Genomic DNA, 13,030 nt, shown 5'->3' on the forward strand with positions numbered 1-13,030 from the left:
AATTAGTAATATCAAAAACAACACTTTGAACACTTTCTTTTAGTTAGTGCAGCTTTATAGGAGACCATGTTTATGAGACTTTTCGTTGTAAACTGATGCCACCGTCTTGCTGCTGAGTTCAATGATGAGAACTCAGTAAAGGACCATTCTTCCAGCTTCTAATGCTGATTTAATCTTCCTACAGGAATGGGTGGGCTACCTGTCATTTACACCCCACATCCCCCCGCGCCATCTCTCCTAACCAAGGTTGATGAAAGATGAGCCGCAGACAGTTTGAGGTTATGTATTCTGACAAGAGCCTGAGGCACAGGTATTCTGTGCTACTGATTAGGGCAAATCCACCTGCTTTTAAAAATCGGCTTAGTCCTGTTAGAGATGATGGTCTGCTGTTAGAAATGCTTCTTGGAGGCAGAGAATGTAAGCGTATGCTTTTCTTTGTCACTTCATGTTATGACATTCTAATGTACAGCTATCTCTTTACACTTAGAATGATTTATAATGCTTTTGTTTTTAATTGAGAGGAATTAGTTTTTGGAGAATTACATCTTAGCTTATTCTTAGCTTAGATAAAATTAAAAAACTGAGAGAACTCAATTTTAGTTCTAACACATCTCAATTAATGCAACCTTAACCAAATCATCATGGCTTCCTATGTCATGGTTTCATCATCTGTAAAACAGAGAAATTAAGTGATTTAGGCTGGTAAAACTGGATGGTTTTGTGAATAATGACTAAGATACTACATCCATTTAATGCTTATCTCTTTGCCCCGTTGCTGTTACAATGATTTTCATTTATCAGCTCCCTCTAAGGAGACTTCTTGCTTTGATTTCAGCATTTATTAAAAGGGGGGATTTCAAGTGTCATTTTGCTTGTGAAGTGGGGAGAGTGGATTAAAGAGCTACGCTGAAGGACATGAAAGGGTGTCCTTTCATGCAAACAGCTGCGTACCTTCTTTCTAGCCACTTCTGGGAAAAAGGCAGCTCAAAATCCTTGAAAGTGTGCCTTTTGAGATATCTATCATCCTTAAAAGTCTTATATTTACTCAAATGTCATGAATCTGGCTTTTAGTCCATGTGGCTTTTCACTAGTGAAATTAGAGGGAAGCAGCAGTTTTCAGTGTGTGATCTTGAACAATACCTCATGGGCAACTCTCACTAAATGCTGACTGAAGAGCTCAACTTAGTCTAACTGCTTTATTTCTCCCCCTCTCTTCTAGCACCAAGGAAAAATTGGAGTTAAATTTAATGTTGGGACAGATGACATCGCCATCGAAGAGTCCAATGCAATCATTAATGATGGGAAATACCATGTAGTGCGTTTCACGAGGAGTGGTGGCAATGCCACCTTACAGGTGGACAGCTGGCCTGTGATCGAGCGCTACCCGGCAGGTACGTGGGGGAACTTGTATCTGGGAAAGATTTTGGAAAACTGGAAAACAAAGCACTGTTTTGCGTCCGCCTCACCAAATTGCGGTTTTTTTGAGAAACCGTCAAGTAGTTATTGGACTTTAGAGTCATGTGAATGGAATGCTGTCCTAAACCGTTCTTGCTGCCATGTACAAATGGCATTTTAGAGGTGAGCTTGAAGGCACACAATATTGTTTACAAAATTAAGGACATCAGAGAAAACAGGGAAATGCACACATAAAAGGCACAACACGTCAAAACTTTTTAAAATTGAATCCTTGCATTTGTACAAAGGAAAGGCTTTGTCAAAAGTATCAAAGTTAAAACTAAGGAGGGACTATTGTAACACTCTTTCTTCTAAAAGAAAGTGATTGGAATAATCTTTTCATGGCAGCACAGAGCTTAAATTTAGGAAAGGGGTGGAGCCAACAGGAGTTAAGCGTGCAAGTTACCAAGAAACTGTAGAACCAACTCACGGAAACAATAGTGTCAAAACCAGCAGTCACAAAAAATACATAAGCTTAGAATTTTTGTTTCACCTTCATATAACGTGGAGTTTCACAAGGCTTCTGTGATGCCAGTATTATTCATTTCAAGTCTGTAAAATGAATGCCATGCCAAGTTGGTAAAGTAAAATTATCTTATTCATTGTTAATGAACTTTTCAGTACTGTTTTACAGAAATAGGAGTGGTAGATTAGGAACTTAAACCGGTGGTACTTGCACTTGCATATATTTTCAATTTAAAAATAAATATATTATTTTAAGTGGGGAACAAATTTAAAATATCAAGACAGTTGAAAGAAGCTATCCTCTCTGCTTTAGTGCAAAATCAGTTCTTAAAAGCATCTTAAAAGCACCTTAGCATCATTTTTCAAGTCTTTACCTTCAAGAATTCTATTCTAGAGTTATTAATGGATACAAAGACATGTTTACATCAATGTGGGAATTTCTGGGTTAAACTAAGTTAAAAACATAAATAGTTTGATTTTATTTTGATAATATAGTTAATGCATATCTAAATGAGGAATACAGTTTAAGATTTGGAAGCATACATCATTCAAATGTAGTTTACTAATGCACCAATGAATTTTTGTAAATATTTCGTGGTTATAAAATTTTCTGTGCCTCAGAATTTTATTATAATTTGAGATTAATAATACTATCTACTGGGTGGTACAGTCTCAAAAAGTCATGCTCTCTATTTGAGGCAGGCTAATGTTCTATTAGAATTCTGGTGCAGCGACTGGGACCATATTTTTGGAAGAAATATTTTTAGTTTTATAGATTAATTTTTTATCACATACAATTTCTCACCAATTGGATAGAAGAAAAATAAAACATGTTATAAAATAAATATTAGAAGTTGACTGTATGCTAATAACTGAGGAGCTAATCTTTAGAAATAGTTATTTAAGCTGCAACTTTTAATGTTTAGTTATAGATTCTAAGTACCCTATCACCAAGGAGCATTTAAGTACTATTAATAAATCTAGACTGAGAAAAGTTGCAGTTATTTTGAAGGATATCAGCAAGGAAAGAAAACTGAAGTCTGCCCACAAGAAAATAACAGCATATATGAAAAATGTCAATATATACATATAAAAAGTTAATGATCAATATGTAAAGAATTCAGAGGAATCATCACTATTGTCATCAAATGCTTTATTAATCATCTTCTCTGCAGGCATTTCAAAATCATCCTGAGTCAGGAAATAAGCCACAAAAATGTCAAAGACTATTTTCTCTTAGAGCTTTACCTGCAATAGTGCCATAAAAGTAGAATATAAATTTTAAACACTATGTCATCTAGATTTAAACTTTTAAAACAAAACAATCTTAAATACTGTATAAGTTCAGTAGCAAAGTTAAATATATGTCTCTTATATCAGTTTGTAGTGTGGCTATTTTTGTTTTTTAAATTTTGGGGGGGCTATTATTTATTAGAAAAGCAGCAGGACTAATGCTTTTACCACCAAATCCTATAATCAGAGAAACAGGAACCAACAGACTACATTTAGTTCTTTTAAAGTGCTTGCACTGCAAAATATAGGTAATAAGGGCTGAAATTAGTAATTAAGTATAGCACTTAACCTTCCATTATAGGGCTTTGTGGTAAGTACTTTTATATGAAGCAATTCATCTGGTAGTGGCACTATACCTTTAATGGAAAAACACCTACAGCATTGACCAGTAGTATTACCCTGTAATTGTCTGGAAGGCTTTCATAAAGAAACTAATTAGTAGAGGTAGATTTTATGTTCTTTTGGAGAATATGAAATATTCTTAGAATCCAGTAATTTATGCTTTAGAATAAATATTGAATATTCTGAATAGTGCATCTAATTTTCATTATATTTTGCACATAGAGCAAAGTATGGAAGCAATGCTTTGCATGCATTCAAAGTTGGAAAGCCATTTCTTGGTGCATAATCAGTTAAAGCTTTATAATATAATGCACCATGAATATCTTGATTTGCCCCTAATTATAGTTATGTAGAAAAATTTTCTGTGTCAACAAAAATAGACGTCCCCTTTTCCTAGTATTAATCCAAAAAGGCTAGCATCATTTTGCATGCCCAGACTCAAGATTACTCTAAAAAAAAAATGCTACATTTACCTTTGAGATAAAACTGAATTCACTTAACTACATAGTGTTTCCAAAAACGTCGTTTATGATCAGTTATTTTATCACCAAGTTAGCGTATCAGTACAACTAATATTGAAGGCATGTTTATTACAGAAAAGAAAGATTGTATGGTTACTGTTTACAAAGATAATTTGAAAATGCTCAAGATTAAAAATATAATATGCAGGAAATACAGGAGTTATATTGTATATCACTAAGAAGAATATACACTCAAAAAACAAGAACAATAACAGAAATACCCAGCAGATTCTAAACAGTGTTCATTTTTTAGTGAATAGTATAATAGGATCATAAAAAATAATGACCTTATTTGGGTCTTTGCAAGCATGCATTCATTAAGAAGGATTTAGCAGGAAGAGTCAGAGATGGAAAATAGGGAACTATAGATAGTTGATGGGATGTGAGAAAATAAACAGGAGAAATAAAGAATACAGTGTAAGGGGCTGGGGATTTAGCTCAGCGGCATAAGCGCCTGCCTTGAAAGCAGGCAGTCGTGAGTTCGATCCCTGGTACCGATAAAAAGGAAAAAGACAAAAAAAAAAAAAAAAAAAAAAAAAAAAAAAAAAAAAAAAAAAAAAAAAAAAAAAGAATACAGTGTAAAACCATTTGAACAACTGAAAGAAAAAAAAAAAGGAGAAACATCCCTGCTTTTTACATTGTTTTTCTCCCTCTCCTCTCTTTCTCTTTCCTTTTATTCTTAGTAATACTACCAAGTTGCAGTATATCACCAGAAGGCATTGCATATGAAAACAACTTGAACTCCATAGTAGGAAAAAATAAAGAAATCAAAGATGTGGCTCTTGCTTGCTAATAAATTAGTCTGTTTGAGAGACAAGAGGAGTTAAGGAAATCTGCCAACGTCAAATACACTTCAAACCTGATAACTGCTAGTTCAGAGTTTAATTACTATTACAGTTTAAAGAAGGAAAGAATTAGTGTGACAAAATAGATCCTTCCTGGATGAGAGATTTTGAAAGAAAAAAGTAGTCCCAGGGAAGATTCCATAGAGATAGTGTAAGTACTTTTTGGGTGACTACAATTTGACTGGGAGGTCTCATAAGTACTAATGATAAATCTTAATCATTATCATCAGTAATATATTTCAGAGTTCAGGAAACACAGATTGATCATTGCCCTTTTAATTCTATACATTTAGTTTGCATTAGTTGATTATTTTTATATCAACTCATTAATAATTAATTTATTATGCATTTAAGCATTATTTTTATTTAGAATTTTCTATTTTGGTTCTGAAGTATTGATTAATTTTATGATTCAGTGTTTTTAAATTTATAACTAGCCTAATTTTTATTATGTATGTATGATATAATCAAGGAATTTTCTTACTGGTAACTGTAACATTTGAAAGATAGAAAGAACTTCTTCATTTATCAGACAATATAATGGAACCTTGAAGAGCTTTAACAGATTCGCCCAAAGTCATTATGCCAGTTAGTGGCCAAGTCAAAGCTGCACTTGCGGTCTTTTGTTTATAGACTGTGTCCCTTCCTTTATACCACCTACGAGAGAATCCATAGCAAAGAAAGATCAGGAGATGAACCTTTCAATATGGTCTGGTGTATGTTCTATAACTAAAAGTTGTAATTTATGTGATTGGTTATACCTACATATTAGTTTATGCAAAAGTGTCCTACTTCTGTTGAACACTCAAATCCATCTTACAAGTTTTAAACAATAACGTATGAAATAAAAACAACTTCCTTGCAAAAACATAGTTGTTTTATATTCACTAAATTTGAATTAATGCTCATGAATAGATACTGATTATTTTTTTACTTCATGAAAGAAATTTAGTTAACAAATTAAGTAAATTACTATGGACTATTATTCTCAGCATTAGAATTCTTGCACATTATTTGGGAGAAAAACTGAGCAGAAACCTTGCCCCATGCTATAATTAAATATATAGATACAGGAGATATTTGACTAAGTTTCATTTTCTTGCTATAAAAGCAAGATAGTAAATATCTGTTCAGGCAACTGATAAGCATTCAGAAGTTTTAAGTTCTTTAAATATATTGTCAATTGTGGATAGAGTGTAACAAAAGCAATAATAATAAGGGCTTGATATTTGTTTTGATGTACTAAGTGACCTGGATCTTTATCAGTATTAGAATATTTTCCTATTGCTTGAGGCATATTAAGACTTCTAATTTTTTTCTTCTATAAAAAAATGATAATGTTCCTTTAATGATTTGGACTTGAACTCACTGGGACTAGCAACTATAAATAATGTAGATATTTTCCAAAATATTTTTCCTTATAGAACAACAAAAGTAAGGGACTAGCAAGCTGTCCTGTCCCAGTTTTAAAATCAAAATCTTGTCATGGGCTGTGTATTGACTCTTTAATTTCATTCTTTATGTTTCCTCCTAGAAAACTTGTCACTAAGATCTGTCTGCAACTTGCATAAAAAAGGCTTGCACTGCAGACCCCCACCAGTCTATGCGTATTGTCTCAATTTACCTATAAAAGCTTCAAGGTTATGCTTTTTAAAAATAAATAATAATAAAAAACTGAAAGAATCATAAGATCCAAAACATGCAATAGATATTGTAATAATGAAAGGGAAAGAAAGTGCTCAAAAGGACAGAACAACTGGGATCAGGGAAAGGAGAAAAGGAAGAGAGGAAAAGATTATATGGAGGTAGGTGTACACATGTGTGTATGTATACATGTGCAAAATAGAAAACTATACTACTAATTCTCTGTTGCTTCATCAACAAGAGTTTGTGTTTGATCATTTTTTATGCCTAGATCCTATAAGCTATTTCTAAGATGACAATATGCAATGTATTAGCTAGTATCAATTTGTTTTTTTTTTGAAATTCTGCATAATTTCTATCCTTTTTTTCTGTTTTGCTTTTTAAAATACAAAATAAAAATAAAAAATAAATCTTAGTTTGACCCTAACAGGCAATTTCCTTCTGTTTTCAGAGCAGGGTCATTTTTCAGCATAAAGATAAATGTATTATTAAATAGATACTCATGAAAGGAATAAAATAATCTGCAACAGTAGCTCCTTCAGATAGTGTTGAGCATCTGCCACTGTGAATGACGCGGAGATACATAAGTCAAAGGTTTTGTCTTTGTGCTTTCTTTGCTATTTTTGCTTCTTAGTCTGTTTTGTATCTTAGCCAAAAGGGACACCTACATAACATGATCCAAAACCAGGAGGAGGTCAGTAAAATAAAAAGTAGACCAGAGTTTCCCTGTGTATTGGGAGCAAAATTTTGCTCCCATCCCAGCAAAATAAGTAAATGTATTTGGAAACATTTAGTGTACAAGAATTTGTTCCCTTTTGTGTTTTCAATGAGCCTTTCTTTGATAAATCAGACATTACTTAGAAACACTAATCAAATAAACACTACTGATCATTACTATGGTTCGAGGAATTTTGCTAAACAGGTTATCTGTTATTATCATCATCTTCCTTATTAATGTTTATAATGTAAGCATTGTTTAGCAATTGAAATTCATATCATAATGAAGGGATATGCTAATCCCACTTCTGAAAAACATTTTCCTTAAACAAGAGAATGAAATCGTCATGATTTTATTTAAAACCAGTTAGAGATTGACTGAGACTGGGTTGAAAGACTTTTCTCCCAAGATAATCAGGTTAGTGAATTTATACTGTTAGAAATAAAAAATTGATCGTGTCAGACTTAAAAAATTGTCACCAGAAGTACAAAATAGAGTTTTTAGGAAATAAAGTAGAAAAGAGCTTTAAGAAGAACAGAAGATTAAAGGGCAGAGAAAGCTTACTTTTAATATTTAGTGTTTCAGAAATTTCATATGTCTGTCCAAGTTCTGTACTTGGTGATATTAATAAGTTGTCTAGTTTTGTAACACTCTTTTATAGCCCAGTTAGTATTCAGAAGTATCTTTCTTGTATCTGTAGTTTATAATTACTTCAGTTTAATAGAAGGTAAGTCGTGCTCCCAGCACTGTGACTACTCTTCTCCAGTACTTTTTCAAACACTCGGACCCTGTATTTTCTCAAGAGCTTTTTATGAAATTTCCCAGGAATATTTATATATTGTCATGATGTTTTGTGTATGATTAAGCAATTTTAAAAGCTCTACTATGTTGTTTTTCCCTCTCGTCACCTTTTAATGTCAAGCGACTCCCAACCAGGAGCCAGGTGTGTGCTTTTAGGCTATTTTCTTTCTTCTGTCATCCATCTACTTTTCTTATGATCTAAGCTTGGAAGTAAGTTGGTATTAATTGTCACTTTACTTCTAATAAACAGTGACAAAGTGGTCAAGTGGTAGCACAGAAAAAAAAAATCAAAATTTGATACACAGGTTTCAAAGAGCTGTATAGAATACAACCGTTAGCTAGGTTAACTCTCTTCCATTTTAGACATTCTCTGATTAATTTTTCTGAAGTCCTCTAAATTTCTGCCTATTTCTGACAAAGTAGGGCATCCTGTCTTTAGAAAAAGAGTGCACGTAGATTTGCTCATAAGCATTAAATTATGCATATGCTTTTTAAGGGTTGCAGTTCACCATACCTAGCTCCAATTATCAAGAAATCAAACCTTTATTCTAGCCAGGTATTGCACATCTTTGTAATCCCAGTACTGGGGAGGCTGTGGCAAGAGCGTTTCATGCTTATGAGGCCAACCTGAACTACATGCTAAGATCCTATCTCAAACAAACAAGCAAACAACCCTCTGTTCCATGTGATCTTTTAACATGTTAATATTTTAGAGAAAAAGATGACATTAGATTCCAATGAAAGGTTGTTTCCCTTTGTTAACCTTCAAATAATCACCTCCTAATTACTGACTTAGTCCTAGTAGCCAATCAGCCTTTACTAGTTTAGATAATTTTTAATTTTTTTTATTTACAGAAACAGAAAATGGACATAAATAGTACATAATTTCAAAGAAAAGAAATAAGCAGTAATAAATCACTAGTTGATGTATACATATTGTCCCCCCACAAATAGTTGTTCAAGATACAAAAGTGGAACATATAAATGGGAATTCAACCATGGAGACTGCAAACAGTTCTGTTCAACTATCCAACAAAAACTAAGTAATATGGCTATCAATCCTATACACTTAAACATGTACGCATTTATCCATATCTTCATTTTTGTTGAGACCTAACAAAACTTATTAGATTAATATTGTTCTGAAAAAAGCTTAATAGTATTGCTGGATTTCACATCGTGACACTCCAGAATCAGCACTGGGTACTGCAGTGCCCCTTTCTTTCCTTCAAAGAATTTGTTCATTTCATCATATGTCATAAGATGAGTTCTCATGAACTGTTTATAGGTTTTATGCAAGCATAAGTCTTAACATGTATTTCTATCCTTTCTATATTAGAGGGAGAATTTAATACAGTAAATTCAACTTTTATAGTTTTGTTTTGAGTTAGCAAACAATTGTTTTCTCAAATTTCATGATAAGAATGCCACTGTTTTTCTAATAAATGTGTTTTGGGTACTGATAAAAGCACCAGTACAATAAATTATTGACTTATATAATCATGCTATGATACATGTATAAATACACTTCTCTGCATCAGGATTGTTGATAATCCCAACAAAACCCATAGTCTTAACCTAACCATGACAAACCCAAATTCAGAAACATTTTACACAATAATTCATGAGTATTCTTCACAGATGTTAAGTACCTGAATGACAAAGAAAGATATATGTGAAGCCACTAAAGAGAAGATATGACAACCTAATGTTCTATGGGATCTCAGTTCAGTTCTGGAATAGAGAAAAGCATTAGTGGAGTACTGGTAAAACTTCATATAGTATGTTATAGCTAATTACAGCATTATTTTTTGTTGCTGTTTTTAAGAATTATCCATTACTTAAGTAACTAACAAAAGAAATATGGACAAAGGTATAAGGAACTCTTATTACTTCTCGGCAATTTTTTGATAATGAGTTTTCAAAGTAAAACACTTAAAAATAATTTCCACCAACAAATACTTTTTACTCGATTTTCCATACATTATCACATCATTCTAGGAAAAAATATAATTTAAATAATAAAACAGCTTGCCTTCGTGAAACTGGCAAGTCACATTTATTTATTGGGAAAAATACATATGTACCAACATGTGTTTATCATAAAAGTATATTCAGGCCAGGTGTGGTGCACCATGCCTGTAATCCCAGCACTCCAGAGGCTATGGCCAGGGCCATTGCTGTGAATTTGAGGCCAGCCTGGGCTACATAGGAAATTCGAGCTCAGCCTTAACTACATAGCCAAGGCTGTCTTAAAAAAAAAAAAAAAGTACACTTTTTCCTAGGGAATACATACTTAATTTCATAACATCCCAAAATGGCACCTAACCTATACCATTTTAGTTAGTTTTTTTTTTTTTTTTTTTTTTGGTCTTTTTCCTTTTTACCGGTACCAGGGATCGAACCCACGACTGCCTGCTTGCAAGGCAGGCGCTTATGCCGCTGAGCTAAATCCCCAGCCCCTAGTTAGTTTTTAATTAAGACAGAAAGATATGATACATATGGAAACCTTTTGAAATGTGGCCTGTAAACAGACCATATATTAAAGTTTAAATTATGTGATGAATATTTTATGTTGCATTTGCCATTTCTCAAAGACAGACTGTCATCTTAAAACACGTTAAAGTCTGTTTGTTTTATCCTTATGCATTTATCGTTATGCATTAAAAAGCCTGACTACTTTAAAAAGCAGCTGAATTCCCTCAACCCTAGAAATCTGAGACTGACTTTCCTTATGTTAAGATTTACTGAATTTGTCATCTTGGGCCTATTTCTATATTGGTGGCCTGAATATTTATCATATCCATTGAGAATCTAAAAGGGAATATACCTAACCCAAGCCCATCTAGATATTACTAAATGCATTTTCAATGAAATGTTTTAGTTAGATTTATGAAATATAAAACTAGACAAAATAGAGGAACATTTAACTTCATTTTTCTAGATAGTGTCAACTAATTGATAACATACCATAATAACTTTTCAGGGTCACTTTTGCTGGAGCATTTTAAAAGTCTGTGTAGAGTCTCTAGTCCTCTCATTTATTATTTTTATTGCTCAGGTTGGCAGAGGACTTGGATGAGAATGCATTTTATGGCTAGAGAAGAAACAAGAAACAAATGAAGCTTTTTTAAACGCAAAGGTTTGCTTTGCTAAAAAGAGGAACAGAATTTTCACAATCATGGTTGGAAGCAGACCTGGAGATAATTAGATGAGGCCTATGCTTTATGGAAATGGAGTTCAAATAAAAAAATCCATCAGACTGACTCAATAAAGAAAATTACTGTTGCACTAGCATTTGTATGAAGAGGAAATAGAGCTCACTCCAGATTCCAGGCAGAACCTTGTAAATCCATGGCCATTTTGGAATCTAGTATCTACAACAGTGAGTTAGTCATGTGCTTCATGCTGAACAATCTGTATTGGGCACAGTTAGTAACTTTACATATGTTATTGCATCCATGCTCTCAAAATAGTTATAAGGCAGCAAATAGTATTTTTTTATAAATGAGTACACATAGGTTATTTCCCAGTGTCATGCACTGCTAGTTTATTCTAGTCCTGTAATGAAGAATTATACAGTTTGCTGCCTGAGCCATTTATTATTTCCTCTATGAAAAAATCTCAGATTTTATTCTTGACACCCACCAGATTGTGAGATACCCCAACTTTTGTTGTGCTGAGGTTTTGATACCAGGTAGGTTTTGATTCTTATTTTCAGGTCTCTGAACGTTACTCAGGATCCTTGTAACATGCTTATAAGCTTGTTATTCTGTGTGTTGGGTTATTCTTCATCTACATTCAAAATAGAGTATGCATTTCAATTTGTGTACCACTTTTAAACACTGTTATTGCTGTAGAAAATTTAAATACACACGAAATGACTAAACTTCAACTGTGTTCCACAGACTTAATGCAAGGTTAAAGATGGGATACATACAGTGGAGGCTGAGGAAGAAGACTCGGTCAGATTGACTGGGTTCAAGTCCTAGTGTAGACACTTATTTCATGTGTTGTCTGAAATGATAGTAGTCTCCAATCTCCCTAGCAGAATGTACGTTACCTGTTAATCTGCAGCTTTGACTTTTGTGGTTTCAATTATAGTTTACCATGGGTGCAAAAATATTAAATGGAAAATTTAAGAAATAAACAATTCCTAAATCTTAAATTTGCTTCATTCTGAGTGTGATGCAATCTCTCACCATTTGGTTCAGTCCTACCCCACATTATTGGTCTCATGTATTTACTACCCATCCAATGGTGACTTGGCAGCTGTGGATGATTAGATCACTATGATAGTACCATAGTGATTGTGTGAAAGTCACCCTTATTAAAGTAACAGTGGCACTAAAGTGCAAGGGGAGTAATACTGGAAATTTTATTAAAATGTATTATTATATTTGTTTTATTTTATTATTAGTTTTGATTAGCAGTCTCTTACTATGCCTATAACTTTGGTCATCACTTTGTATGTATAGAAAAAAATAGTGTACATAGATTTTGGTACTACCATGGTTTTAACCATCCACTAGATTTTATCTGAGAATATGTACTACATATCTGTATGGAGACAAAGTTATCTTGTTTTAGGAATCAGACTTAGGCTCACATGCATTATGATAAATCCTCAAAATTTTTCGTCATAGACATGTACCCATTGCCGAACCCATCCCAAGCCAGAATACCTAGGATGCCTCACTAGAAAGAACTTAATATAAGTTCAGTGTTTGTACAGAAACTATATTCTGTAAAAATTTACAGAAATTAGTCTGAGGTAATCAAGCCAGGTGTCATGGAAAGGTAAAACATTGGAGTGTCTTTTGGATTTTAATTCTTGGTAGCTGGTAGATGATGTTTTCTTAGTTATATGGCTTAGATACTGTACTTCTCTCCAATCGAACATCTGAACTTTTGTTGTCTGTGAATGGCTTCATCTCTAGCACTGG

The 13,030-nt window shown here is 33.2% G+C and overlaps 1 protein-coding gene across 29 annotated transcripts in view; it reads left to right on the forward strand.

Annotated features, from left to right (window-relative positions):
• The window catches only part of Nrxn1 (neurexin 1), a 1,032,692-nt gene that overhangs the window by 875,418 nt on the left and 144,244 nt on the right, over positions 1-13,030 (forward strand). For all 29 annotated transcript variants that reach the window (XM_063228713.1, XM_063228704.1, XM_063228733.1 and 26 more), the window contains one exon: positions 1,220-1,391. In XM_063228713.1, coding sequence (XP_063084783.1) covers positions 1,220-1,391 — 172 coding nt within the window. The remainder of the gene's footprint in view (positions 1-1,219; positions 1,392-13,030) is intronic.

Source organism: Cavia porcellus, unplaced genomic scaffold (genome assembly GCF_034190915.1).
Source record: "Cavia porcellus strain 051 isolate PalLab524CR breed Dunkin Hartley unplaced genomic scaffold, mCavPor4.1 scaffold_1, whole genome shotgun sequence".
Taxonomy (NCBI): domain Eukaryota; kingdom Metazoa; phylum Chordata; class Mammalia; order Rodentia; family Caviidae; genus Cavia; species Cavia porcellus.